This window comes from Perca flavescens, chromosome 17, assembly GCF_004354835.1.
Source record: "Perca flavescens isolate YP-PL-M2 chromosome 17, PFLA_1.0, whole genome shotgun sequence".
In the NCBI taxonomy this organism is placed as follows: Eukaryota; Metazoa; Chordata; class Actinopteri; order Perciformes; family Percidae; genus Perca; species Perca flavescens.
This window is the reverse complement of record NC_041347.1, coordinates 9921188-9948602: the sequence shown is the minus strand read 5'-3', so window position 1 is coordinate 9948602 and position 27415 is coordinate 9921188. Positions and strand designations below refer to the sequence as shown.

Sequence of the window (27415 nt, the reverse complement as noted above, 5' to 3'; positions counted from 1 at the left end):
GGGATGGTACTCATCATTCTTCTTCCTCCAAACACGGTTAGTGGAATTATGACCAAAAAGTTCTATTTTGGTCTCATCTGACCACATGACTTTCTCCCATGACTCCTCTGGATCATGCAAATGGTCATTGGCAAACTTAAGACGGGCCTTAACATGTGCTGGTTTAAGCTGGGGAACCTTCCGTGCCATGCATGATTTCAAACCATGACGTCTTAGTGTATTACCAACAGTAACCTTGGAAACGGTGGTCCCAGGTCTTTTCAGGTCATTGACCAGCTCCTCCCATGTAGTTCTGGGCTGATTTCTCACCTTTCTTAGGATCATTGAGACCCCACGAGGTGAGATCTTGCATGGAGCCCCAGTCCGAGGGAGATTGACAGTCATGTTTAGCTTCTTCCATTTTCTAATGATTGCTCCAACAGTGGACCTTTTTTCACCAATCTGCTTGGCAATTTCCCCGTAGCCCTTTCCAGCCTTGTGGAGGTGTACAATTTTGTCTCTAGTGTCTTTGGACAGCTCTTTGGTCTTTGCCATGTTAGTAGTTGGATTCTTACTGATTGTATGGGGTGGACAGGTGTCTTTATGCAGCTAACAACCTCAAACAGGTGCATCTAATTTAGGATAATAAATGGAGTGGAGGTGGACATTTTAAAGGCAGACTAACAGGTCTTTGAGGGTCACAATTCTAGCTGATAGACAGGTGTTCAAATACTTATTTGCAACTGTATCATACAAATAAATAGTTAAAAAATCATACATTGTGATTTCTGGATTTTTTTTTTTTTTTTTTAGATTGTCTCTCACAGTGGACATGCACCTACGATGACAATTTCACACCCCACCACAGCAGGGTGTTCAAATACTTATTTTCCTCACTGTATGTGACATAAGCAGTACCAGGATGTTTTACATTATAGTGTGAAAGGCTAGCCATAGGCTTGGCTATGTAAGGGATAATGTAGAGCGAGAGGGCCATTATTGCAAAGTAAAGCCCGACAGGGTGATGCAGGACCCGACGTGAAAGGGTTTAAATTGCAAAAGTTGACCCGCTCACTCAACATTATCCCACTTATTACAAGGCTACTAATTTTAACCCACAATTTTGATTTAAAAATGATTTTTATTGATTTAAAAATGGTTCTCCAGAGTCTATGATCTCGACTGCGTCTATAGCAGCGGTCTGCTATTCAGAAATGACAGACTGTAGAATGGCCAATCAGAATTGAGTATTCATTGCCAAATAATCCCATGAAAAGACCAAAACACACAATGAATTGATACTCATTATTTCTTAATACTAATAATTATTATATATCTTATTCCTTTTGAGGTCATTTTTGTCAAAATTAAAAACACAACATGCACTATTGCACAGGTTGACATATTCCTTCATTACCATGAACATGGGAACTGTAGTTCATTTTGAGTCAGTTCTGCTGCCATAAATACTCACTCCAGCTCCAAATGTGTATTCATCTGCAGCTGAAAATAGTCCACAGAGAAATGTACTATTCACTCCTATTTTAGTCATGTTTGTTAAAAATGAAAAGAAAAGTGACTTGTTTTTAAAGACTTGAGTCTTCAGTAGTAACCAGTGGGCTTTGAGCGTATTTAAAGACGGACTAACTTGCTGTCGATTTTGGTCTTTTTATGGGATTTGGTGACCATAAGAAAAATATAAGACTATTCTAGCCTCGTCCTTTAACGTCAGTAGTTATGGACAATGGGGAGCTACAGTTTTTGGAGACAAATAAGCTGGTACTTTTCTCAGCTGGTAAATCTGATGGTGCTTTCCACAGGTTAGCTCCCACTCCACATACATCACAAATCTTATTCCTGGTTGGAAATATTGGATACTCGTGAAGAGTCCAATCCATACATGTATACACACACACACACACACACACACACACACACACATATATATATACACACACACATACACATATGTATATATATGTGTGTATATATATGTGTGTGTGTATATATATGTATATATATGTGTGTATGTATATATGTGTATATATAATCTCAACAAACTCAATTGTAACAAGCAGTTATTAATTTTGTTGATAGAAACTCCATTGTATGTGGTTATCAGATCACAACTGCAATAGACACTGCACAACGTGTGGGTTTATTTACGTTTTTTTTAGCAATGTCACATTTTGTATTTTACTAATGACTTAAATACAAGCAAGTTGTGTTGTGTGAGACTTTTTCAAACAGTGTTTTATAAAAGTGATGGAAATAGAGCTGTTCCTCATTTATCTGCAACTAATCAAAGAACGGTTGTTGCTTCCACATCCATAGATTTTTATTGCAATATGTCTTTCTGTTATTACTGATGTATAATTAGCGCTGTTGTTTTACAGGTGAGTGCATTTTCAACCACACTGCCAAAAGGATGTTTTTTTTTTTTTTTTTTTTTTTGTGCCTCAGTATTTCAGATAAGACACAGAGTGCAATACATATAAATGCTCATGTAACTTTGAAAACTAAATGTATTTTCATGAATTGATGTAATATTTCCAATCTATATGAAAACATAATATTCCAACTAAATAAATTTACTATCAAAAAAGTAGCTTCTTGCTTGTTTTAATGTCAAATGGTGGAGAAAAAGCTACATCTCATCTTTGAGTCTGTTACGTGCGTTGTACATTTCCAGCGGCATGACGTTAAAGAAGACATTTATTGTCATGCTATCCGGTAATGGCAACATACGTTGTGGTCGATTTTGTATCTGCTGCGTAAAACAGCTCCTCAGAGTCCTCTATGGTAGTATAACTGTCTGCCGTCCGCTGCAGCCTGCAGCTGCTCCTCCACGTTTTCCGTCCTTATCTGTAAAACAAAGTCAATGTCAGCCGGAGTTCATCACGAGGAACACGTTACAGCACAGGAGGATGGAGAAGCTTACCGTTCCCAGCTGTGGAAAGAGACTGAATGAGACCGGGATCATCAAGCCCAGAACAAACGCAACACTTATGTGACGGAGAGGAGCGGCCAGCAGGGAGTTCTTCTGGAAAAGTCTTGTTCTGCGAAGAAAAGTCTATTCGGTGAAGTCTGAAGATGTGTCCAGGTAAACAGAACTCAATGCAAGGTCGACTGACCTCTTTAAGAGCAACACCAGGAGATTAGGAACAGCAGCGGTTGTACCGAACAGTGCCGCTCTTGACAGTGCAGTTTCCCTCACGGCCTGAACAAAAAGAAGTTACTGTAAGTGTTCCATGACAAGACTTTGATTTTTCTCCTCTCTTTTGGTGTTGTTTTTACCTTTTCTCCCGCTGCTTTAGAGAGGCCGACGGGATTTCCGTTGGAGTCAAACACTTGGATCCCCGTTTCTGACTCCTCGCTTCTGACCATTAACACACTGAAGGCAGCCAGAACAGCTGGAGAGAGTCCCACAAACAGGTTAGTTCAAAGAGTTCTACCTGTTACTGGATCCTCACCGGTTGACTTAATATTAAATCAAAAGAAAAGGAAAATAAGCAAATTGTGTTATGTAGCATTTTGGGTCTACCTTGGGGTGAATTTATAATGGACTACTAGTATCTACTACCTGACATGAAAAATAAAGTATTTATGATACAATACGATTCGTGCTGCAGCATTTAGTACATCTAGTGGTAAGGTTGCATATTGCAACCAACTGATTCTACCCCTTCCCTCACCCCTCCTTTTCCAAACGTGTAGTAGAACCTAGGGTGGCCTTCGGGTAACTTAACATGGGAAAGGCCCTCTCTAGAGCCAGTGTTTGGTTTGTCTGTTCTGGGCTGCTGTAGAAAACATGGCGGTGCAACATGGTGGCCCCGCTCCCTACATTGATGTGAAGGGCTCATTCTAAGATAACAAAAACGCAATCCTAAGTTTCAGGTGATTGAAAACATAATTATTAATATTATACTCCATTTCTGCCAAGAAATCCCCCTAAACCCTACACACTAGATAAATCCTTACCTGACAGCGGGATTGGTAATATCGACCTAAAGAAGGTCTGGATTGGTGCGCTTCTTACACGAAGACGGTTAATGACGATTTGAGGAAGGGCCTAAAACAAACCCCCCCCCACCCCAAAAAAAAACATAATAATAATAATAACATAAACATTACAATCAACATGGCACACTTGCCACCGGTACAATCTGGTTACACACACCCCTGCACATGTTGCATAGGAAACTGCTCCAGCGATCAACAGAAGCTGCTTCAAAGATGTCGTCTTACTCTGGCGGGGAGAGATAAAAATGATAAAGTGAAGCAGAAACAGAGGGAGGACAGACTGAAGATTAATTAAGGATTCATATACGGTATATACATATTACCTGCTCTGATGAAGAATTTCTATTTGCATGGTTGAACCCAGCACTGTAACCCTGCAACAAAAACTGAAATAATGCTTTTTTATTATTATTTTTTATTAATCTACATTGTGTTGTAATATACTGTATTTTTTTTTTTTTAAATATGATGAATATTCTTCATACCTGCCAAAACAGAGCGTGTTTAACACTGCTGTGTGGCAAAAAGCTGGCAACCACCTGAAAAAGAAGATGTTTGTTTGTTGCACAACCAATATCAACAACAACAACTGTATTCCGGCTGTATTTATTGGATGATAACGTACCAGAGGTGCTGATACTGGCAATAATGCTAGAAAGAAAATGATAGAAGTGAGGGCATCAGCATCTCTTTTTCAAATGAATTGTTTTAGTGACACAACATGATGCACTGTATATGTGCAACTTTCAAAAAAAAGTATTTGAGATTTTTAAAGACTTGATTTAGTATCATTATAGTTTTTATAAGAACAGTTTTAATATTCTGTTGATGTTTGCATGATACGAACGCTCTAAGTTCTTTTTAATAATGGATGGAAACTATTACATGTTTGAAAAATCTAGTTTTTAATGTACCTGCGGGGCGGAAAACTAGTGGAAGAACGGCACCAGAATCAGCGTGGACAGACGACTGTGAAGACAGAGCAGTCATCAAGACTTCTCACAAAAAAGAAGCACAATAAACTCCTTCAAAATCACAACATCTGGATACCACAGCCTCCAGAGGGTAACACATCTGGACACGTTCAAAGATATAAAACACATTGCTAGAAATGAATCCTCGATTACCGCTAAGAAAAAAAAATCTTTTTGTACAAAATGTTTAAAGCTCAATGTGTTCTTCCAAAAAGCCAAAATGATGACCTGCATCCACACAACTAAATCAAACCCTGTTAGTTGAACACACAGGCAGAGGGGCAGACCTGGTTTTATATACAGTCTATATGGGGCAGACATTACAGCGCTGGATGTTTATGCAGAAATATATAAAAGCCCATTTAGATTTAATCAGAGACTAATTCTATGTCATTAGCAGTTTTGTATTTCTTGCAAGACTTACAAGTGAGAGGGCCAGTGCTTGTCCATCCTGGAAGAAATAGAACAGAACAGATTTAAATGACTCTGCCACACAGGTTTATAAAGCTGCCGGACCACTGGGCAGTTAAGATTCTTAAACATAACCTGACCTTTATATTTAGGTTCTCTCCACCTCCAAGAAGACTGCGGGCCTCCTGTATTTCAGCCTGAAGAGAGCAGTATCAATAGTTAAACAGCATTTATTTCCTACTCCTCTCACCCTCACAGAATAAGATCACTGTAGTGACTGCTAGACTTACATCAGAGGAAAGCAGGTGAGTTGGATCAAGAAGATTAACCCAGATCTGTAGTCGACTGAAGACCGACTGAAACAGAGGAAAGGAACCTATCAAAAATCTCAGAGGAAGTAAGATAAGATGTAAACACGATTTCATTTTAACAGACTGAGTACATCACAGATGGTGCTCTGCATGTTAAAACGGTGCTGTGTGTGTGTGTGCACAGTCACCTGTCCCTTGCTTTTCCAATACAGCAGATTAGGATCCATTAGAGCAACGAGTACATTTACTTCTCATAAATTAAATAACTTACAACAACACTAATACAGTACACATTTCACCAGCAGGAGCTATTTCGTGCTGTTGAGGTCAAGTTCCATTTAGAAACTATACTTCCTCCTTCAACCCACGTGTTCAGCTGTGGGCGGGTTTGTGCTACATTCAGGTACATCGAAGATATTGGAGGTTATACCTCTGTCGTGTCCAAGTTGTAGTTGTGTTAGTCTTTGGTTATTGAGAGACAGAGAGCACACGACCGTGTTCACGCTAAACAAATAACGCACAGTTCCCCAATAACGGTTTGGTTGCTTAAAAAAAAAAAAACAGACATCTAAAAATGACTTAAGTGATGTTTGTTACATTTATGTGTATATTATTTTTCCATTGCTCAAAAAAGCTGCTATTTTCTAGGTCGAGTTTATTGAAGCTCGACTACAAATATGTTCCCAACACCTGAGGAGTTCACGAGCACATGAAGGCATATGATAGCTTATTTTTATTTTATTTTTATGGCATCACGTGTACCAGTAACACCCTGTTTTTGGTGCAGAATATCATACGAATAATTGTATATTTTATACAGGTGGCGCTTATACTGGGAGCACGTGCCTAAATGACGCAATAACCTGCTCAAACCTCTAACCGCCCTCCTCTGTCATAATCCAAAATGGCAGCCACCATCGGAAGACTACTCAGGACCTCTGTAAGTGCAACCTAACATCATATTTGATATGGGCACCCTTTCTCCTTACTTCGCTATGAAGGAATCAGTAATGAACTACTGTCGGTAGCAGGTCATGATGAGTAGTCTACCTCTGCACCGAGGCGCTGTTATGGTTATGTGTGTGTCGCACATTTAAAACCTCCAGTCCCGGTGACAAACCTCTGGTCCGCGGCCGCTGTTTTAGACCAATATATGGTTCACAAGAAATATTAAATTCATTAAAAGCTATGAGCAGAGTAAGTAAGGGGTTTATTCGAAACTTGTAACACAACAACAAAAAGCTTTGCTTGGTAGGTTGCTATGTTATATTGACCATTTGACACATTGGGCTACAGTAAAAACTCCTGATGTTGCCATATTTCTGCTGTGTCACCCTTTTCAAACTGCACATGTGCTATATGTCACAGCGGAGAGCACCAGTGTCATTGATGACATTAATAATGGTGTCTCTGTTATTCAAATGTTACAGTAAGCCAGCTTGTTTTAGAGTAACTGTAAAATCTTTAAACTTGAACAATGTCCTGAAGCTAACACACCTAAATGGAATGCAGCCAACATTATTATCAACTATAACTGTCTTTTTTTTGCTTTAACATCGAGCTGGGCAATATATCAATATTATATCGATATCGTGATATGACACTAGATATCGTCTTAGATTTTGGATATTGTAATATGGCATAAGTGTTGTCTTTTCCTGGTTTTAAAGGCTGCATTACAGTAAAGTGATGTCATTTTCTGAACTTATTTGCCTTTACCCACTTAGTCATTATATCAACATTTACTGATGATTATTTATCAAAAATCTCATTGTGTAAATATTTTGTGAAAGCACCAATAGTCAACACTATAATATCGTTGCGGTATCGATATCGAGGTATTTGGTCAAAAAAAATATCATATTAGATTTTCTCCATATTGCCCAGCCCTACTTTAACATGTCAAAATGTGTACTGTGAAACAAGTAATTATAATATGTGTGCAACGTCCTTTAGTAGGCAGAGCTTTTTGTCATGAGGCACACAGGTGTTCATGTGGAAGTTGACACAATAGCAGTGTAAAAGTATAACCTGTAGTATTTCATATAGCTCGTCTTTAGCGTGAAAAACATACAAAGACAGGGCTGTAGGCCATGAGCAATATTGACAAGATAAACATTTCTTGCAGACAGAGCTGCTCTGGAGAAGTTGAGTTAAACTTTTTTCATGGATTGAGATATGCATTTTTGCAGGGTCCTTGTATTGTGCATGCTGGCTCACTGCCCCACTTTCATGGCTTACTACTGGGACACTTGAATAGAACGGAGCCATTACATTATAAGCAACACCTGTGCTTTTCTGACTATAAACACAAAGTCATTTAGCTAACACAATGTTAGCTAAATGATCAAGGAAGTTAGCACACTAGTAACTAGCCTGTCAACACTCAACAGAAACGTATCATTTTTTTGTGTACACAACTATATATACTTTTAAAAAAATATATTTTTTATTCCACAACATAAAATCCACATCAGACCTGTAGACCTATTTTTAGTGTGCTTGTCTTCACTCCTTTTAGTAACAGTGAACTAGTTGTCACAGCAGGTGTTCTGCTCTCGGCAGCTGATGGAAAACCACCTGCTGTGGTGTCACTGTTTGGGGTGTGGTCACAAGTGCTCCATGGCGGACATTTAAAGCCATAAGGTGCTGGCACACCAAGCAGACGGCAAAGAACTAGTGGTGATGAGGCCTCCCGTCGCCTGTGTCTTGAGCAAAAAGTTGCACTTGAACACACCGCAAAGACAACAGTCGATGGCCAATTAGCAAAACAAATCGAGGAAGTATATATATTCAACAGTTTCACTCTTTTACTATATTTTAGACCTCATGTTGAGGACATAAGTGTTGTCAATTTGCTAACCAAAATAGTGGGGGGGGTTTTCAGTGTATTTCAAGATTATTCATGTTGAATTTCTGTCTTTTTTATTTTTTTATTTTTAAAGGCAAGGGTTGCAGCAGGAGGGCTGGAAGTGAGAGCAGCCTGTCAACATGGATCATCTGGGGCTGCAAGAATCCTCGCGGCTCCTCCACTTCAGAGAGCCTGCTTCTCTACCAGTATGTACATGGGGTTGCAAAGGGACAGAAAGTTTCCATGGAAAGTTAAGCTGGGGAATTTTGGAAACATTCCAATTTGGAAACTTTCATGAGAATTAACGGAAATTATGGGAATTAATGGGCATTTACGAAAATTAACTGTAAATGTTGGGTAATTCATACAAACTCCATCTTATACAAACATAATTATAAACATTTTGTAATAAGCAGACAGGCATGTACAGTGAATACAAATGTTGAGTTATTGTTGTATTTTAGAAATGAAAATAGAAAGAAAACTCCTGTATTTTAAAAACTAAATGTTGGCAAGTATGTAGTAGCCTATGCTGATTACTGTCTGTGTGCATGTCATTGAAGGATATAGGGAGGACATTCAACTGAAGTTGCATTAAATCCGCCTCTTTAAACCAAGATTATGCTGCAAGATGTTTTTTTTCCTACTACATTTAAGTTCCCTGTTATAGACTAACGGTATTATAACAAGCAGTATTACAAATATCCAGTGTATTTCCCATTAATTCCCATATATTCCCGTTAATTCCCATGGAAAGTTTCCAACTTTCAAATTCCCGGAATTTTGCAACCCTATATGTACAAAACCAAAGTCAGAGAAAATACAATCCAATTTTGATAACATGGCTAGAGCATAAACAATAAATTGGTATGACTAAAAAATTCTGCAACCATTTTAATGACCAAGTAATTTTATCATAAATATAATTCAGAAAACTGGATGGTTTTCTCAAAAAAGTCGGTGTATTTTGTCAGTTCTATCAGCAGAATGTGTATTGTTTGGTGGTGTGGTTGTAAAAGCTTAATATCACAATACTACAGTATATATATATTTTAATTGAAATAAAAAGCTACATAAAATATCCAAGTAGTTGAAAAAGTATTTTCACATTGATTGCATGTCCCGGCCTTACAGTATCACTGTCAATGGCTTGCATGTTTCATCAATGTTATCTTCTCTTTAGATGTAAAGTGAGATTGTTCAGAGATGATTCCAGTGTGATGTCTGTGTACCTCAGTCTGTCAGTTACCTTGGTTTTGCTGAGAAAACGGTATGAATGAATAACTTGGGCTTGTCTTCTCTACATCAGGCACCTCCAGATGGAGCCCTGCTGTCACTCAGCCTGCTCCAGCTTTTAAGGCCACAGCTGTCCACAATGGGGAGTTCAAGGAGATGAGCCTCGCTGATTTCAAAGGCAAATACCTGGTCCTCTTCTTCTACCCACTGGATTTGTGAGTATTTGTGACCTGCATAAAGGGAACAACATGATGGCTTTCCCTACCTTTTGATAACCATGTAAGATGTTTAAGTACCTCTACTGATGACCATCAGAACTCTGATCATGTCACACAGGCCCCCAGCCCTCCCATCACGTTGTGCTTTGTGACTATTGAATGGTTATTATATGATATATGTTATTTTAGTAAACCTTTTACTCTCCAAGCCTTTTATTTCTCTCTGTGCTTGTCGTATTGCAGCACCTTTGTGTGTCCAACAGAGATCATCTCATTCAGCGACAAGGCCAGTGAGTTCCATGACATAAACTGTGAGGTGGTGGGTGTGTCTGTGGACTCTCACTTCACTCACCTGGCATGGATCAACACGCCCCGCAAGGTACCCCCCCCCCCCTCCCCATTCACTAACTACTCAGTAACTGGCGCAAAGTTCAACTCTGTGAGCTTTTAGTAAATGACTGACCTGTGAAGACTGTATGTCTGAAAGACAGTATTGTTAACAGTATCTAACAGGTATTGTTTGATGGTGTTCTGTCAGACTGGAGGCCTGGGCAACATCCACATCCCCCTGCTGTCTGACCTCAACAAGCAGATCTCTAGAGACTATGGCGTGCTGCTGGAGGGTCCCGGCCTTGCACTGAGGTAGGGTCATCATGCGCTCTATGTGATCTATTCACAGCTGTCATTACAGGTTATGGAAATGTCACTATTTTACTTTCTTTTTTTTTTAATTATTTCATTTCCAACATTTACAGGGATATCATTGTCTTGACTAGCGTTATTTAAAAAATGCAGTGAAGAAACAGAAAAGACAAACCAGTAGAGATGTAGACAGGCTGCTAAGAACAGTAAAGTCTCTTAACTAGTATTGTGGTTACATCCACCTTTACTACTGCTATTATTGGTCATATGGCGTACAACCACATCGCACATTGTAAAGTTATTTTATGAATGAAATAGACATATTACATACCTGAAGACGTTTTTGAATCGTTAATCCCGTAATTGCGTCTCCATCTATTGAAAGCCCGACCCAGATCGGTAGCTTTTAGTTGTTCTTCGTTTAATTTCCTTCTTTTCTGTGATGGCCCCGCCCCAGTATCAACCATAACTACAGCAGATAGCTTCTAAAATAAAATTTAAATACAATTATGCCTATATAAAGACATCTCCTGCTACCTTTTACCTGGCTTGATACTCCCTAACACAGGCTTTTTCGGTGTTCAGCCGAAATCTGTGACCTAGAGTCAGACTGTGCGCTCTGTAGCGCCGTCTACCTGCCCTAAATCATTTTGTGACTTTGCAGGAAAAATCTGACCTGGGCAGAGGCTTTACTTAAAACTATACAAAACTAGCGTTCTTTTAACTGTTAGTCTCGTTTCCTGTTACAAGTCATTCATGATCATCAGATGGGACATTACAGTTTCAGAACCATTAAAAAGTTACATATAGTCACTTTAAAGGTCCATCTAGGGACGGCATTGCAAATTAGCTTTGGCTATGAATGCTGTGGTGTGTGGCATTGGTTTATGCTACATACTTATACGTCCCCATATAAATAAAGCGGTGCATATGTCTACAGAATAACAATAGGAGATAGCTGCTTTTGGGAGGACTTGACCCATTCAAATTACATGGAGATCACAATTCACGTGGCCGCTATTGTTGCTATTTATTTTTGTATCCATTATGTTTTTATGTTTGCACATTACTACTGTTGCTACTATTGCTATTTCTGTAACCACAGTACTGATTTAGTTTATTTAATTTGACAGTTTGCTACGTTGTTCGTCTTACCTTGATTTAGTTTTTAAAACTTCAGAAGTGTTTAAAAAGATGCTTTATAATTAATATATTTTTTTGTTATTGTGCTTCAGGGGCTTGTTTGTCATTGATCCCAACGGTGTGGTGAGACACATGAGCGTGAACGACCTTCCCGTGGGCCGTTGTGTTGAAGAGACGCTTCGCCTGGTGAAGGCCTTCCAGTTTGTGGAGACTCACGGTGAGGTGTGTCCGGCCAGCTGGACCCCCGAGTCCCCAACGGTGAGTTCTTTCAACCTCCGATACCATCTGGAACTGCTCGCAAACACTAAAACACTTTTCAACCCAGTCAGTACTGAAACCTGAAAAAAGTGTTCTTGTCTATTTCTGTTGCAGACTTATCAGTCCCTCAAGAAAAACGTGATTATGCGATTGCATAATTCAATGCATAATCAGCCAAAGTTTGCATATTTATGCGGGGGCCGCATTTTTCAAATACGCCGCACAAATAGTCGATTTCCGCGCAAAATATGTGGGGCTTGTATGATTTCATAATCCCCGCATTTGTTGAAAAAAAAAAAAAAAAGTCCCACATATCTTAGCAGAAAGTTGAAAAACGTTGCATTTACTTCAGAAGAGCAGCCATTTTCCCCTGTTGCCATGGGAACGTTATGAAGTGACGTAATCACGCGACGTGAACATCATCGAAAAGCAGGGTGTTGGGGAAATCACTTTTTTTCCTCTTTTTAATCAAACCAGTTTTTGCAAATTACCGCATTTTTTGCAAGTTCCCGCAATTTCATCGCATAAAATTGCATAACTATCCTGCATATTCCATTGCATTTAAGAAAACGTGCCGCATAATCAAGGATTTTTGCCCGCAATAATCACAAAAAAAAGCATTTTTCTGGAAGGACTGACTTAATGTTGCCAACTGTCTTTTTAGTCCCTCATGTTTTGTACTAGTAGTGTGTGTGGTCATTTGAAGAAGCCGCTGGGCTTTAGGTACGCCAGTCTTCTGCGAGACAGCCGCAGCAGATACCGGTTGGTGAAGGTCATCGTGTGGAACTGTTTACTTTTCAGATCAAACCTACACCAGAAGGATCCAAGGAGTACTTTGAAAAAGTCAACTGAAGAAGGCAGTTCACAACTCGTACACCTAAAAATAAATGTACACTTAGTTTACAGTTTGTAAGTTGTATTTACTCATGCACAGCTAAATACAGTAATAATAAATATATTCTTCATAAATGGCAGCTTTGTTTTTGATTAATGTGCCAATTGTGGTGTAGTTTGTAGCTTGTTGATGTTCAAAGTTTTTTCAAACAAAACAGGCTAGCTCGCCCCTCCCTCCCCCCATCCCATCTCCTCCCTTCCTGAAACAGTCATGAACGGGCATTGTGGAAGTAGCCTACGTGCTAACGCTGCTGCGGTGATGGCTGGCAGGATCACTGACCTGTTAACTGAATTGAATTCACCTTCAACTTGACACTGCAGAAAATTCTGTACTACTGTAAGGTCAATGTGACTGTAATACATTACATTAATAATTACAAAAGTATTTACCCTCAAAGTCAAAACCACGCTTAATAACCCCTGTACATAAACATGTTTATTTTCTCTTTTTACAGCGAGTTAATATGCAGGTTCAAAATGTCTAATCAGACATTGGTACACAACAGGAGGTGCCAAAATCAACTTCAGTGGGGGAGAACTGGAAATTAGAAGAAAAAAAAGGCATTGCCACTTCTCATACAAGTAGGGTACATACTGTATTTACACAACAGGAAAAAGCATTGGAAACACTCCGCGTGTGAGGTTATGAAAACATCTAGTTTTAAGTGTACATAAACTTCACTTTATACACTATGTGTGTGGAAACAAAGCAATCGCCTCATTCCTTCTGACATTCACAAATGAAGTTTCAGGTTAGGCAACAGAACAAGAGGGAAATGGCTTACCCGAAGATGTAGAGCCTTTTGAAGCTTTAAATAATATGAAATCCAAAAAAAAAAAAAAAAAAAGTGTCCATAAGCAGGCCTACTGTCATCAAAATGCACCTTTTTTACATTTTGAGATTGAGAAGATGATCACAATCAGAGGGAGGGATGAAAAGAAAACAACAGCACTGACTGAAGTGGATTTTGATGGCCAGATGGTTTGGTGAAAATTTCATGCAATTTCAGGCAAGATGTAACAGCGCCACCAGCCCCAACCCAAGCACCAAAGAAAAGAAAAGAACTTTTGTTTTTAACTGAATGATTCATTTAAAAAAAACACCCTGTAGTAAATCTGTACAACGAAAATACATTTGGGATCTACATCTAAAGGTACATTATTAAGGTTATATACATTCCCACCCATCCATATATTATCTTTACAAGTAGACTTCATTCAAACCCAAACATTAAGAAAACCCCGGCTAAACGGGGAAATGGGATCACATCAAACATCCATTTAAAAATCGGTTCTTACTGTACCTCAACCGTTGAGCAGTCCCTCTGTTCTCGTCTGCACAGTGAACTACAGCAGGACTAAAATCTCCCTCAACAACTGGATGGATTGCTACTGTAACGGAATTAAGAATCGTCAAAAAACGGGGAAATGATTCTTGAGTGACGACAGCTTCCCAAGTCATCTTTTTGCGGTGGAAGTAAAGCGGAAACAAACAAATTAACGATATTGCGAGTGACTTCAAGAATACAAAATAGAAATCAAGTCAGAACACGGGCATAAAACCAACTCTCCAATAGTCGGACCCACTAGAACAAAAGGCTTTCAACACACTTAGGCCTCTTCACTGAAGAGAGCATTCCATCAATAAACATGTATGTTCTCTGGTCTCAGGTGGGACTGGGTTGGAAAAGAGAAGCCATGTCAGCCTTGAATGTTTGCCCCACCGTTAGTTTGAAAGCAACTGATAAAAACAGAACCCTTTGATATCTCTTCCACAGATTTGCACTTGTTCCGAGTTGCGGCGTTGAAATTCATTCAGAAAATGGAAGAGAAAAAAAAAAAAAAAAACTACATTGTACAAAGTGAGATTCTCACAATCTCTTTGCAAGAAAGAAAAAGTAATAAAGAATGACTTGTGCCCGCCGCCTTTCAGGATACACATAGGACAATCCATTTAATATCCCTGTGTTGCTGCTTCGCTTCTTAGTCAATTTTCACATTTGTGTAGATCTTCCTCACGAAGGCACTTGTTCCCATGTATCCAACGGCACCTGGAAAACAAATGGGTTCCGTGAGTTTCTTTTAGGTGGCCTGGCAAGTCATCGCTCTCTCACTTTGCAGATAAATCCATCACAGGATAAACTGATTATTGGTAAAAAGGTATCCAATAAAAGGTTTGAGCAAGAAAAAGCACATCCTAGGTCTAAAAAATGAGCAGTCGGACATCCAACAAACCCAGAAGGCCTCGTGGAGAAGCGAGCGCAGATAGAGAAAGCTCCACAAAAAGGTGCCAGCCTTGGCCGATTACTCTTCAAGCTGAAGGATGACTTTGGCTTGCAGCTGCTGAGGAAATAGGTCGACTTAACTGCACTCCAAGAACCAATGTGAAGAAAAAATAAGTGCAGGCAAGAACTGCTTGTACGTACCAATTTGTTCATACGTGGCACGTGTAAGTAAACTTGTAGCATTCATTCAGATTTTGAATTTTGCCTCCCTCCACAGGGGGAGAAACACTCGCTGCATTTAAAAAATGAAAACACCTTAATCTGAATGGATTTCTGAGAGTTTATGTATGAAATGAAATTAATATTCTGTTCCTCCAATGTTTACTGAGGTGTAAAACCAGTACACCGCTGCTTTTGGGCACAAGTCGCTGTCCCGGGAAACATCCTGCTCCACGACTGTCCCCTTTGACCACCACCCCCTCCAAAATCATGGGCTGCTTTTTTTTTTTTTTTTTTTTTTTTTTTTTTTTTTTTTTTTTTCAAGCATCCAACTTGAGGTCAACCACTCTCTCTTAATCTCTGTCACAGTACCATGCTGCTCTAATAACATGCCGTAGTTTTGGGTCCCCTCTGACTTCTATCACTGCTACCTTTTTTAAAAATTAAACTTGTGCACGAACAGAGCTAAACAGCGAGGTTTATATAGCTTTTTGGGGGATCATTATGCTAATGATCAAATGTCACAAACATGCACCTCCTCATGACTAGGCAGCATTCATCAAGTTAAAACAGGCCATTTGCTGCCCGTTTGTGCAGTTAGGAGCGTTTGGTGAGTCGGACCTGGAACACTTGGAGAAACTACCCACGCAGAAAAAAGTAAGAGGAGTGTAGTTCGGTCCAAAGAAAATAGTTCCTACATGAAACTGCTCACAACCAGGACTGTGGGTTATCTTCAGGAACCAAGTCATGCTTTCTCGAAAAAGACATTGCTGTTGAGAACTAGCCCTTTAAGATAAGGACCTGCAACAGACTTTGCAATTACACGCTTCTGACTTAATCAGGGGTTTATAAAAGCTGAATTCTGTGAATGTTATCGGTCAAACAGTAATGCATTTCTTTAGATCAGGACGGTCCTAAAGTATTTAAACAACTGGATGAGGGACTCACCACACATGATTCCTAGGGCGGTGCTGAACACAGCCATGTAGCCAAAGTAGAAGGATGTCTGAAAGAGCCCGTACATCCTGAAATACGAGGATAAAACATGTAAGCGATATATTTGATGATTGAAGTTTCTTTTTTCTGCCAATAATATGACTTGTGTGGGTATGTGGTTAATATACTAAAACTTACTTAGTTTTGAAGAAGTAGTAGTAAAAGGAGTACATGTAAACATAAACAGCAGTGGATGCAGCCGAGAGGAAGCTTGTCCATTGCCTAAAAAAAAAAAAAAAAAAAAAAAAAAGAAGACGAACGTGAGTAAAGTAGCATAGGTCCCTTTTTGAATCATTAATAATTCGCTCAGCTCTGGGACTGAGGCAGATGAACATGAGGTTTACAGTAGGGCTGGGCAATATGGAGAAAATCAAATATCACAATATTTTTGACCAAATATCTCGATACCGCAATGATATTGTAGTGTTGACTGTTGGTGCTTTCACAAAATATTTACACAATGAGATTTTTGATAAATAATCATCAGTAATGTTGATATAACAACCAAGTGGGGGAAGGCAAATAATAGAACAGTTACAACAGTCTGGTAAGTTCAGAGAATGACATCACTTTACTGTAATGCAGCCTTTAAAACCAGGAAAAGACAACACTTATGACATATTACGATATCCAAAATCTAAGACAATATCTAGTCTCATATCACGATATCGATATAATATCAATATATTGCCCAGCTCTAGTTTACAGCCAACATTATTTTCCACCACTAACTATGACTGTTTGGGAAAACCCAGTGTCAAAAACTGTGGCAAAACATGACCGCACTCACCATCTGTAGTCCTCAGCGTTGAGCAGGAAGTACGTGCACACGATGGTGACGCACACGGTCACGATGCACAGGATGACCAGGACCAGCATCATGAAGCCGTACACATAGTAGATTTTGTAGGCCCAAAAGGACGTGAAGATAAAGTACCTACAGAACGAGGAAAAAAAAAAAAAAAAAAAAAAATTGTCACCTGCTGCAGCGAGTATCTCCGGACACACACTGGGAGCTCTCTCGTTATCACAGCACAGACTTACATTTCAATGAAAATCGATCCGAATGGAAGGATTCCTCCGAGGCAGACGATGACGGCTGGCTCCATGAACCTGACGCACAACATTCAACATGTGAATATGACCGTATACATTGAACACTGTATACAAGTGGGCACATCAGATCTCCCCCTCCCCCCACACTTCTGGGCAAAGGTACATGACTTATTGTGCTATGGTAAGAAAGAAGGAAAAGGGAGACACAAATTTGAAATTCAAGCAAAGTCGGACAGTGGCCTAAAGTCACATGGACCATTTCCTGTTGGCAGCTGGCAACAGTGCTTGGCAGAAGGTTGTAAATGTTAATACACTCAAGTTTATTGCTCTGCCATTTTTCATTACCCTAAGAGTTTGTATAGATAGCAAAGCCCTTTTCTATACTGATGTCTAACACTTGAACAACACTTGGGATTAATGGGATGCTTTAAGCACAGCTGCCTCACTGCCGTGTGAGTCTTTACACTCCCCATTACAAGCCCTATGCCAATTGAATGCATGCCGGACACTCCACAGTAGTGCTCTGGCGATTACTTCATCAATACACACATTGATGTTTTTATTTTTCCTTCATTAATGGCCGTTTCAACAGAGATATAAAAAAAAAAACAGTACAATTCCGACACTACGTATGTAGTTTCTACATTTGAAATAGTTTTGAGCCCCAAAAGAAGAAGAATTCAAACGGTGAAAATACAAAAAAATACTGATCCAACCATTCCTCCCCCAATTTGTTTTCCAGTCCAGAAAAGTGTAGGTGACCCGAGATCATTATTAAACCACAACGGTCCAATTGGGCTCTAAATATTTTGGGAAGACAGTTTTCTTTAGATGAAATAGGTTTATGCTGATCTGTCAGTCCATAGAATGTTCAGCTGACCTTCCCAGATCCAATTCCAATAGTGCTAACCCTAGACTAACCTTCTATTTCTATTGTCAAGTTTTTGGAATGGTTTTGCTACAGCAACACGTTCATTCCAGTTTATTATATGCACAATTATGCACTTGACACCGACAACAGGAAACCTTTTTAAATCTGCATCCATTTCGGTGCTAAGCTCCCAGCTTCTCTTACCCGTGACTGCTGATTTCTTTCATTCTTATTGAGCAGTTGCTCAGAGAGATCTTTGGCTCCTTCTGCCCTTTCACTTAGTCTGGTTGAACCATTGTGCATCGGTGTGTTCTCCATGTACAGTACACCACTTTTCTTGCAAAGCCTTCATGCATAAACATATTTGTAAAGAGGACTCTCTACAAGCTGAATGCATTAAAGCCCATTCAAAAACAGAGTAGTCCTCTCAGCCATCTGACTGCCTTGTGGCAGGATATTCCAAACCTTTTAAACAGGCAGTGTATCTTATGAATCTAATTCATCCTGGTTTTTTTTTTTTTTTTTTTAAATATCGGCTCTGTTTCATATCATTGTAAATTGAAAATATTTGGGTTACTTGTGAAAGGTATGTCATGTTATAAACTAAATAATGAACACGTCAACTAAGGAGCATAGTAAAGATGACTTGATAATAATAATTGTTTGTCCCAGTACTACTACGGTATGTGCAGACTGTGTGTCGTCTGCGATCAATGGTAAGTTTGAATTGACATTTTTGGACAGTGTGCACATGCCACAACGATTTCAACTGTCTCCGACCCCGCTCCAGGGCAAATTCCAAAAGGCGTACCTTACTCGGACACTAAACGGACCATTCCTGTGTTGGGTCACACCTACCATTTCTTCTCAGGGATGGGTCGCGGCACGGCGTTCACTCGGCAGGGGAAGTTTGGCTGGCCAGACAGATTCCTCCCCAGAATTGTTCCCACGAGGTTAAGCGGCAGAATGACAAAGAAGCAGATACAGCAAACAGCGACCTGCAGGAAAAAAAAAAATATTCCGTGTTGTGGCGTTTTTGCGTCTGTTGAAATAACAAGTTCGGCAGATGCAGTTGGAACATGGCTTTTTCACGGTTTCATTTCAAGAAGGTTACTTGACACTTGCGATGGATCCGATGTTATGCTGATAAGACCCATCACTCTTGAGTGTTTCGTCTAGCCTACAAACAGCTGGTGGCAGTTAAATAACCTAAGAGACTGCACTGAGTTTAGGGAAACAGTGTCATGTGGAAAGGGTTTTCATAGGATGTGAGCGGTTTTTTAATGATCTTCAGATGAGGACAATTTTCTAGCCTGTACCATTAAAACGTATTTTCAACGACGAGATGCAGTTTAATCACCTGGGCCTGAATCCTTGCTACACTATTCCCATTACTTCATCCGTCTATCAGCTCCGTCACTGATAAACTCTCGGTCATATCCCTTCCCCCACAGTGCAGCAGCACAGCCACACTGATGAAGTGAAGCTGTTGACTCAGAGGAACTCTGTGGTTTTTAGGGAGGTGTTGCTGTGTCAAACCCACCATGGTGCCAAATGGGATGGCTCTGGAGGCGTGGTAGTACATAGCGATGAAGTTGATGAAGAAGGCAGTCCCGCACACCATGGCTGGGATCAGGAAGGCCCCAATGAACATTTGCTTAATCCATCTCCTGCCTGTGTTCAGACAAATAAACAGCGTCATGTGAGAAATTTACGAGAACTTTGAAAAAAGGAAATAAAGCCATTAGTCAGTACACAGAAAAGAGAGAATGTGATGCATGGACTATTTTTTTTGTATTACCTCCTTGTTTTGCATACAAGCTTCCCCCAAAGTAGCCATTGACAGGGGAGGTGGCAGCGTACACAAAAATGGCTGTGCTCAGCATGGATCCTCTCCTGCAGAGAAAAATGATGTGAGTGTGCAGTCCCGGAAAAAAAATCAGGAACCAAAAAGGACGTTTTTCCTGATGGATTACGTATTTGTTTTTGGCAAAATGATTTCAAAAGTGGTCTTAGGCAATAGGCGTGGTAATCATCAGAGGCCTCACGATACGATATTATTGCAATTTTAAACATATTGCGATATATTGCAATTTATTACCTTGTTTCCAACTTCTTCCCAATTTCAAATTATGTTGCCATAAGGAAACTTTGTCAACACCTGTTTTATCTAAAAAGATAAATTTCTCCGTTTGTTCATCTCACTTCAGTTTTATTGCTGCAACACGGGATTGTCAAGCAAACAAACTGACGTATATAATAAAAGATGGATACTTGGCGTCTGTGTATTGATACAGTATTGCCACGGAAAATATTGCGATACTACGCTGTATCGATTTCCCCCCCCCCCACCCCTATTAGGCAATATATTAATTTAAATATTTGATATGAGATTCATTAGACTCGGAGCGCGACAGATTTACCTTTTTTAAGGAACTGGATCCAAAATGGAACCTGGTATTACCACAATGAGTTACAACCAGGCAGTCAGCTGCCAACGACTCACTCTGTGTACAGATCCTCGACCATAGCGACGATGATGACGATGAAGGAGACGGAGAAGATCTGGCAGCCGGAGCCGATGAGTGAGGAGAAGATCAGTGGATGGCTCGACGGCCGAAACACGTCGCCATGAACCTGCTTCCACCCGTATTCATCTCCCAGGTCTCGGTCCTGATGGTGCACAGTGACAAAATGCAAAATGAGAAAAATGGGAAGGAATTTCCAAAAAGGTTCTTGCACACCATAAAGCCACCACGTCCATTACTTGTATTAAAGAAATGAGTAGGGGAAAAAAGAAAAAAAATTGAAAGAAACTGTCCAATCACTAAAACACAAAAGATAAATAAAAATTTGAATACTCACAATTTTACATTCAGCAAATAACAATGTGCTCAAGAGCAAACTGCTAAGTCAATAAAAAAAGCGTACCATGTCATCCATTTCCTCCTCTTTGCTATATCTGGCGTAATCCTTTCTTAGGGTTCTCATCAGGATCATGGACACCAGACCCACCAAGAAAATGACCATCATGAAGGAGTTGAAGATGGAGAACCAGTGAATCTAAACAAAAGAATGAATACGAAAACAATTATTTTAAGAAGTAACTACGGTACAAAGCTTATTCAATCAAAACCGAATACATCAAATATTTAAAGCTCCAGTGAAACAAAAAAACTATTTAGTGGTGTGAAAACATTGTCAATAAGAACTTGCTGAATGCATTACTCAGGATATTCAAGGTATTTAAAAATCACACAAATACAAGATTAGAAAACCACCGCTCTCAGCTGGCTCAGCTTCTGGGTACAAGTCAGGGCAGGAAACACATTTTTTCATCACCTGGCTGTAGTAGCTATTAGATTACTTCATTCAGCTAAACGTCCTTTTATAGAGAGTCCTGCTGGAGGAGGGGGGGGTTGGAGGGGGGAGTCAAGGAGTCAGCCAAAAGTTACCAGACTGGTCAACTACACCATACTTACCATGGTACAAGGCTCAACTCGCACCTTCTGAAAGCTCACATGCAAGTGTGCTGTTACAACAAGCCACTGGAGTTCTTGGCTTGCATTATGAAGCACAAATCTGAAACCAAATATATAATATTTAACTCACCCTGTGCTGGAAGAAGGAGGGATCAAGGTACTTGTCGAATCGGTCTTCAAACTTTACGTCTGACTTCTTCCACTTCACCTGTGATAGGAAAGGTGCACATTCATATGTTGACTGAAAACTAGGGCTGTGCAATCAATGGAAATATAAAATCGCGATTATGATTTTGGCTCCCAATGATCACAAAAAACGAATAATCTAGAAAAAAACAATTATTCAGCTCACTACATTTCGCAAGTAAACTCTTATTTTCTCGTGTTCTGAATGAAAAAATAAAGTTTAAATAGGAAAAGTATTAAGGCAAATTTCACAACTGTATGTGTTTTTTTACTGTTTATTTATTTAACTTTTTCCACTGTTTTAAGTTAAATAATTGCAACATCTTCCCAGAAGTCAACGAGCAATCGTGTTAAATTATCGTGATTTTAATATTGACCAAAATAATTGTGATTATATTTTTTTTCCGTAATCGAGCAGCCCTACTGTAAACTCACGTTTACATGACTAAGGGGAATGGTGTCGGAAATTAGCTTTAGTTATACAGTATGCACGTGTTCAGTACATTGGATACTGCCTCTGCAACTGTCATGTTTCTCTGTAATGTCCCATACATATAAACTAATAAAAAAAAAGGAGCCCCATGAGATTACAAGACACACACAACAGACATGAAAGGAGCATTAGCATGAAGAAAGAACCAGTGGGTCATTCAGTACTCACAGAGTAAGACATCGCAATTCTGGTGTTTGGCACGAGTCTGACTTTGCCTTCACTGGTCAGATTTACATCAACAATTCTGTTGCCATTGAAGCCGATCTCCAGTTTCTTGTACGTCCACAGATAATGATCTTCCCCGTTTTCATCCGCCTCACCAACAATACCTTTAAAGATATTGACATTGAATTAGAGATTGGGTGTTCACAGAAGTGGTCAAATGGACAGGTGTAAATGCTGGGCCTTTGGTTATATAAAATTAATAATCAGGGTGTGTAAATAAATGCCAAATAAAGCCCCTTTGCTACACTGCTGCTCATTGACTTTGTATCATCGTCTGTATTCATCGGTTACATACACTCCTAAGGCTTCAGCTGTTATCAAACCGTAAATAATCTCTGACTCAAAGCAAATCAGTTTGATGCTAAAACAATCAAACACTGAATCCACTCCCAACTGGCTGCCTGTTATTCTAGGTCTTAAAATGCACTGCATATGTATCCTTCTGTTTTTCCCCTGCATGGGTACATGATCAATTGAATGTTAATATAGAAATTCAATGCTATTCCATTGTGGCAACACATACAGTAGCAGATGTGAGGCCACTAGAAAAGAAAAGAAAAAAAAAGCCTCACTAATGAGAAAGTTTTTCATAAAGATCCCAATATATTTTTGCCTCTTGAGGGAGTATCCCACCGCTTCTGATTATTAGTATGATATATATGAAAAACGCACATTATTTGGGATAAGATGAATAGCCCAGCAACTATTACGTGTCTTGAGAAAAATCCCAGGGACCAAAACGTCGACCAATAAATCAAATGCAGAGGTGGAACGTGAGTGCGAGAATTTTATTTTCATTATTCTGGATAACAAATGAATCTTGGCAGGCTATGTTTTCAGTCTAATAGACCAACATTGGGCAGGTGAGCTGAATCTAACTTAAGACATTGTAGTAAGTGGTGATTCAGATGTGTGTGTGGTCAGAAAGTGACGTAACTTAAAGATCGCTGCTCCGGGCGTTCTATGATTAACCCAAACCAAACGCGTCTCAGACAAGATACGTGCACTGGTCCAGTTAACACGCTGGCAAACCGGACATGAGGTTAAAGTCTTTATTTATTTATTGTGATTAAGGCAGGAGTATGTAACACACAACATAGAGAATTGTTTAAGTAAATGCCAGTGCCCCACCCACTACCAACAACATCAGCTAACACAGTCATGTTTGATCACCTGTAGGAGTGGCACCACTCTACAAACTACTACCACGTATGTAAGTGTTCACATTGATAGCTTGTTAGAATTGCAGCAAGAAGTGTCTGAAATGAAAGTGGCTCATGAAAATGCTTCTTAGCACAGAACTATCAACACTTCCCAGTAGGGCTGGGCAATATATCGATATTATATCGACATCGATATATGACACTAGATATGGTCTTAGATTTTGGATATCTGAATATGGCAATATGACGTAAGTGTTGTCTTTTCCTGGTTTTAAAGAGTGCGTTACAGTAAAGTGATGTCATTTTCTGAATGTACCAGACTGTTCTAATATTTGCCTTTACCCACTTAGTCATTATACCCATGGTATTTGGGGTGGCTGTGGCTAAGTGGTAGAGCAGTTGCTCGCCAATCGGAAGGTTGGTGGTTCGATCCTTGGCCCTGCAGTCCCATGTCGAAGTGTCCTTGGGCAAGACACTGAACCCCGAGTTGCCCCCGATGCTGTGCATCGGAGTGTAAATGTGTGTGAATGATTATCTGATGAGCAGGTGGCACCTTGTACGGCAGCCTCGGCCACAGTGAATGTGTGTGAATGGTGAATGGTTCCTGTACAATGTTAAATCGCTTTGAGTAGTCGTTGAGACTAGAAAAGCACTATATAAGAACAGTCCATTTACATATTTGTGATTATTTATCAAAACTCTCACTGTGTTAATATTTTGTGAAAGCACAAATTGTCAACGCCACAATACTGTCGCAATATCGACATTGATGCATTTGGTGAAAAATATTGTGATATTTGATTTTCTCCATATCGCTCAGCTCTACTTCCCAGTCAAGGTTAGTGTCAAAAGCTCTTTTCCATACGTGAATGCAGTGCACAAATACCGTAAGCTGTAGGGGTGTAATTAGTCGCAAAATTCAAGGTTTGATATGGTATGTCACATTTTCGGTAGAGCCCTACTGCAATGTGCATCACAACTACATTTTATAGTAATTCTAGCATTTCAGTTTATAAAAAAATTATGTTTATGATTTCATAGTTAAACAGTTTTATCTGCTCTGTTTAGAGGGGTTCCTCTATCACAATATACAATGCTCTACAATATAACAGCCAGACAAGATGACAGTAGTAAAGACAGCAGCTAATCAAGCAGAGCACTGCATTGTTCAAACATGCTGAACTGCACCACACATACTGAGTTGAGTGCCTTTCGGTAAGCCATTTCATACAGGATATAAAAGTGTACTGTCACACCCCTAGTAGGTTGGCTGAGGATGAATGGACAGTCCCGCCCAAATAATAACTGGTTTAACTTCTCAAATATCAATCTGAACACACGGATACACAAGAAGCCAGTGTCACTGCAACCCTTTGTGAGAGGCTAATGAGCTAATAAGTAATGGCGAGAGAATGGAAGACACAAATAGACAAGAGTAAAAATACAAATCCAAATCACAGGACAACTCACAACACAGACATTTTTCAGTATCTGGCAATTTCTTAGGAGGTATGTCAAACATAAAGGCAGATTGAAAAAATAAAATAAATGTATCACTTACCCCAGATGGGCAGATCGTCTATGTACATTTGGTACCAGTAGTGATTCTTTATGGCATAGACAAAGGCATCCCGTTTGGCTTTGTCCAGGTCAATTTCACAGTAGGTTGTCTGCAGGACTTCATCTACAAGGGATCATAAATACAACATTATTTTTGTCAGGAAATAAAGTGTGAAAAATAATAGACCCACAGATGCAGAGACAATTATTTCAATGCTGCCATGGGTTTGTAAGTACTCAACAAGTGAAAGTCATAACAGTAGAATACCTTTGAACTTGATGTCGAGGCCGCTGAATTCAAGCTCCACTCCCTGCAGTGCCTCTCCGAGTGTTTCATGGTAATGACTGATTGTCTTCTTGTTGCCCGCGCAGAAGGGCAAAGAGAAGTACTTGTAGGTCTCCTGTCGGTTGTGGTAAGGCCCCACTGTGTTCATCCATAAAACTACCTCCTCCTTATCTGTGTACTGTAAAAGGAAAAACAAGGTATCTTATTGTTAAGTCCAGCAATGCTTCACCACTTCTTCTATTCCTACTGGTTTCATATTTTAGCAGACATAAAAAATAAAAATAGGAGTGACACTTATAGGTTACTTTCACTACATGTCCACAAACTGATATTACTAACAAAACAGCTAGCTACAGATACATTTGATTTAGACACTATGGTTAAAAGATGGCTTGTCAACGGTAACGTTATCTTAACATTTCAACTGAAACTAATTAGCTATTGCATTCAAATTCATGCAAACAATAAACTGTAACACTTATCGCTGCAGGAGTGTGACACTATAAAAAAAAGTGGTGTAACGTTACGCTAACCACGTTTGCTTACAGTCAGTGAAGTTAATTTCAATGTATATCCGTTTCCTTGTCGCATTATGTGAGAAAGACAATGTAATACACACTATTAACTCGTAAATCAGTTGTAATTAGGGCGCCTGGGTCTAACTAAAGCGAAGAAGAAATAGCGAGAGGCCCCAGTGTTTCAACATAATGTAACGTTGGTATCGCAAACCGGATATAATTTCTGGAAAATCCTGGTTGTCGGGACGGCCTTGACGCTAAAAGCTTTACATATTCATTTTGCCTGTTTTGGGTTTGTTGAACAACTAGCTAGCTAGCTAACTAACGCTAGCTACCCTAACTTGGGCGCAGAAAGCTTGTGAAGACCAGTGTGGAAGACGTGCTAACAAGCTAGAAGGCGAACGCTAGCCATAAGCACTTAGGCCGATAAGTGGTGACAAGTTAGCTAGCTAACGTAATTGAATGCCTATCTGTTTGATAGCTCGCCAAGTAACATTAACAATACATAACCCAACAGGCCAAGACATGCACTCTGTCGTGTCTGTAATTCTGTTTTCTTGTATGCAGCTAACGTTACAGTTAGCAGGTTACACAGAGCACAATCGTCCATTATTTCCAAGGCTCCCTCTTTTCAATCGGCCTCTCAAAACGCCGTCTTACCGTGTGGTCATGTTCATCTGCGTCTACAGGTAATAAAGAGCCCACTATAGCGAGGAAGGCCGCCGCCGCTGCTACCTTCCACCTGGAAGATCCCATTATTTTCGGAGAAAGTATGCAGAAAGATTGGGGATGTTAGCTTTGTAGGGCTATCCCACCTTCTTCCTGGTTGTATGACAGAGGCAATTTTAGGGATGCTGTCGTACGCATATGGCGTAAGCGCTTTACTAACGCACATCGCACGCACATTGGATTGGCTGAATTGAATCACATGACTCACAGCCCCCAGTCCTAGTGGAAAGCGATGGATCAAACGGTGAATACAGGAACTCTGTCAGCGCATCGTCCGCAACCTTCAGCCACGTCATCCGTCTGCCAAAGACTGGAGCTTCACCTCACCTTTGACAGGGCTGGTGCATGAAACACGATCCACGCGCACAACAAACAGGTCTATTCACTAATGGGCCTGAAGTTGTCTTGAGACCAATGTCTCACTTTCATGCATTGGAATGCAGTTCAAAGCATTCACAACAACCTG

At 39.8% G+C, this 27415-nt stretch overlaps 3 protein-coding genes across 3 annotated transcripts; 1 reads left to right on the top strand and 2 right to left on the bottom strand.

The window, feature by feature from the left end:
• Window positions 1-2585: 2585 nt before the first annotated feature.
• On the bottom strand, window positions 2586-6220 carry sfxn4 (sideroflexin 4). The gene is made up of 14 exons (XM_028603101.1): window positions 5887-6220; window positions 5678-5743; window positions 5528-5584; window positions 5401-5427; window positions 4917-4971; window positions 4628-4653; window positions 4488-4541; window positions 4326-4388; window positions 4160-4228; window positions 3961-4051; window positions 3277-3392; window positions 3114-3199; window positions 2921-3038; window positions 2586-2844 (listed from the first exon to the last, which is right to left on the bottom strand). Exons 1-14 carry the CDS (start codon window positions 5923-5925, stop codon window positions 2767-2769), a joined length of 945 nt encoding a protein of 314 aa, XP_028458902.1. The 5' UTR covers window positions 5926-6220; the 3' UTR covers window positions 2586-2766.
• A 287-nt stretch (window positions 6221-6507) lies between these two features.
• On the top strand, window positions 6508-13018 carry prdx3 (peroxiredoxin 3). The gene is made up of 7 exons (XM_028603102.1): window positions 6508-6638; window positions 8644-8755; window positions 9859-10000; window positions 10247-10382; window positions 10542-10645; window positions 11881-12046; window positions 12848-13018. The coding sequence occupies exons 1-7, from the start codon at window positions 6603-6605 to the stop codon at window positions 12896-12898; spliced, it is 747 nt and encodes a 248-aa protein (XP_028458903.1). The 5' UTR covers window positions 6508-6602; the 3' UTR covers window positions 12899-13018.
• A 343-nt stretch (window positions 13019-13361) lies between these two features.
• tm9sf3 (transmembrane 9 superfamily member 3) lies at window positions 13362-27197 on the bottom strand. Its single transcript, XM_028603963.1, has 15 exons — window positions 26881-27197; window positions 25685-25880; window positions 25418-25540; window positions 22637-22797; window positions 21920-21997; window positions 21239-21370; window positions 20814-20980; window positions 20109-20203; window positions 19851-19981; window positions 19166-19305; window positions 17425-17493; window positions 17171-17317; window positions 16519-16602; window positions 16333-16409; window positions 13362-14991 (listed from the first exon to the last, which is right to left on the bottom strand). The coding sequence occupies exons 1-15, from the start codon at window positions 26974-26976 to the stop codon at window positions 14924-14926; spliced, it is 1764 nt and encodes a 587-aa protein (XP_028459764.1). The 5' UTR covers window positions 26977-27197; the 3' UTR covers window positions 13362-14923.
• Between the last annotated feature and the right edge of the window lie 218 nt (window positions 27198-27415).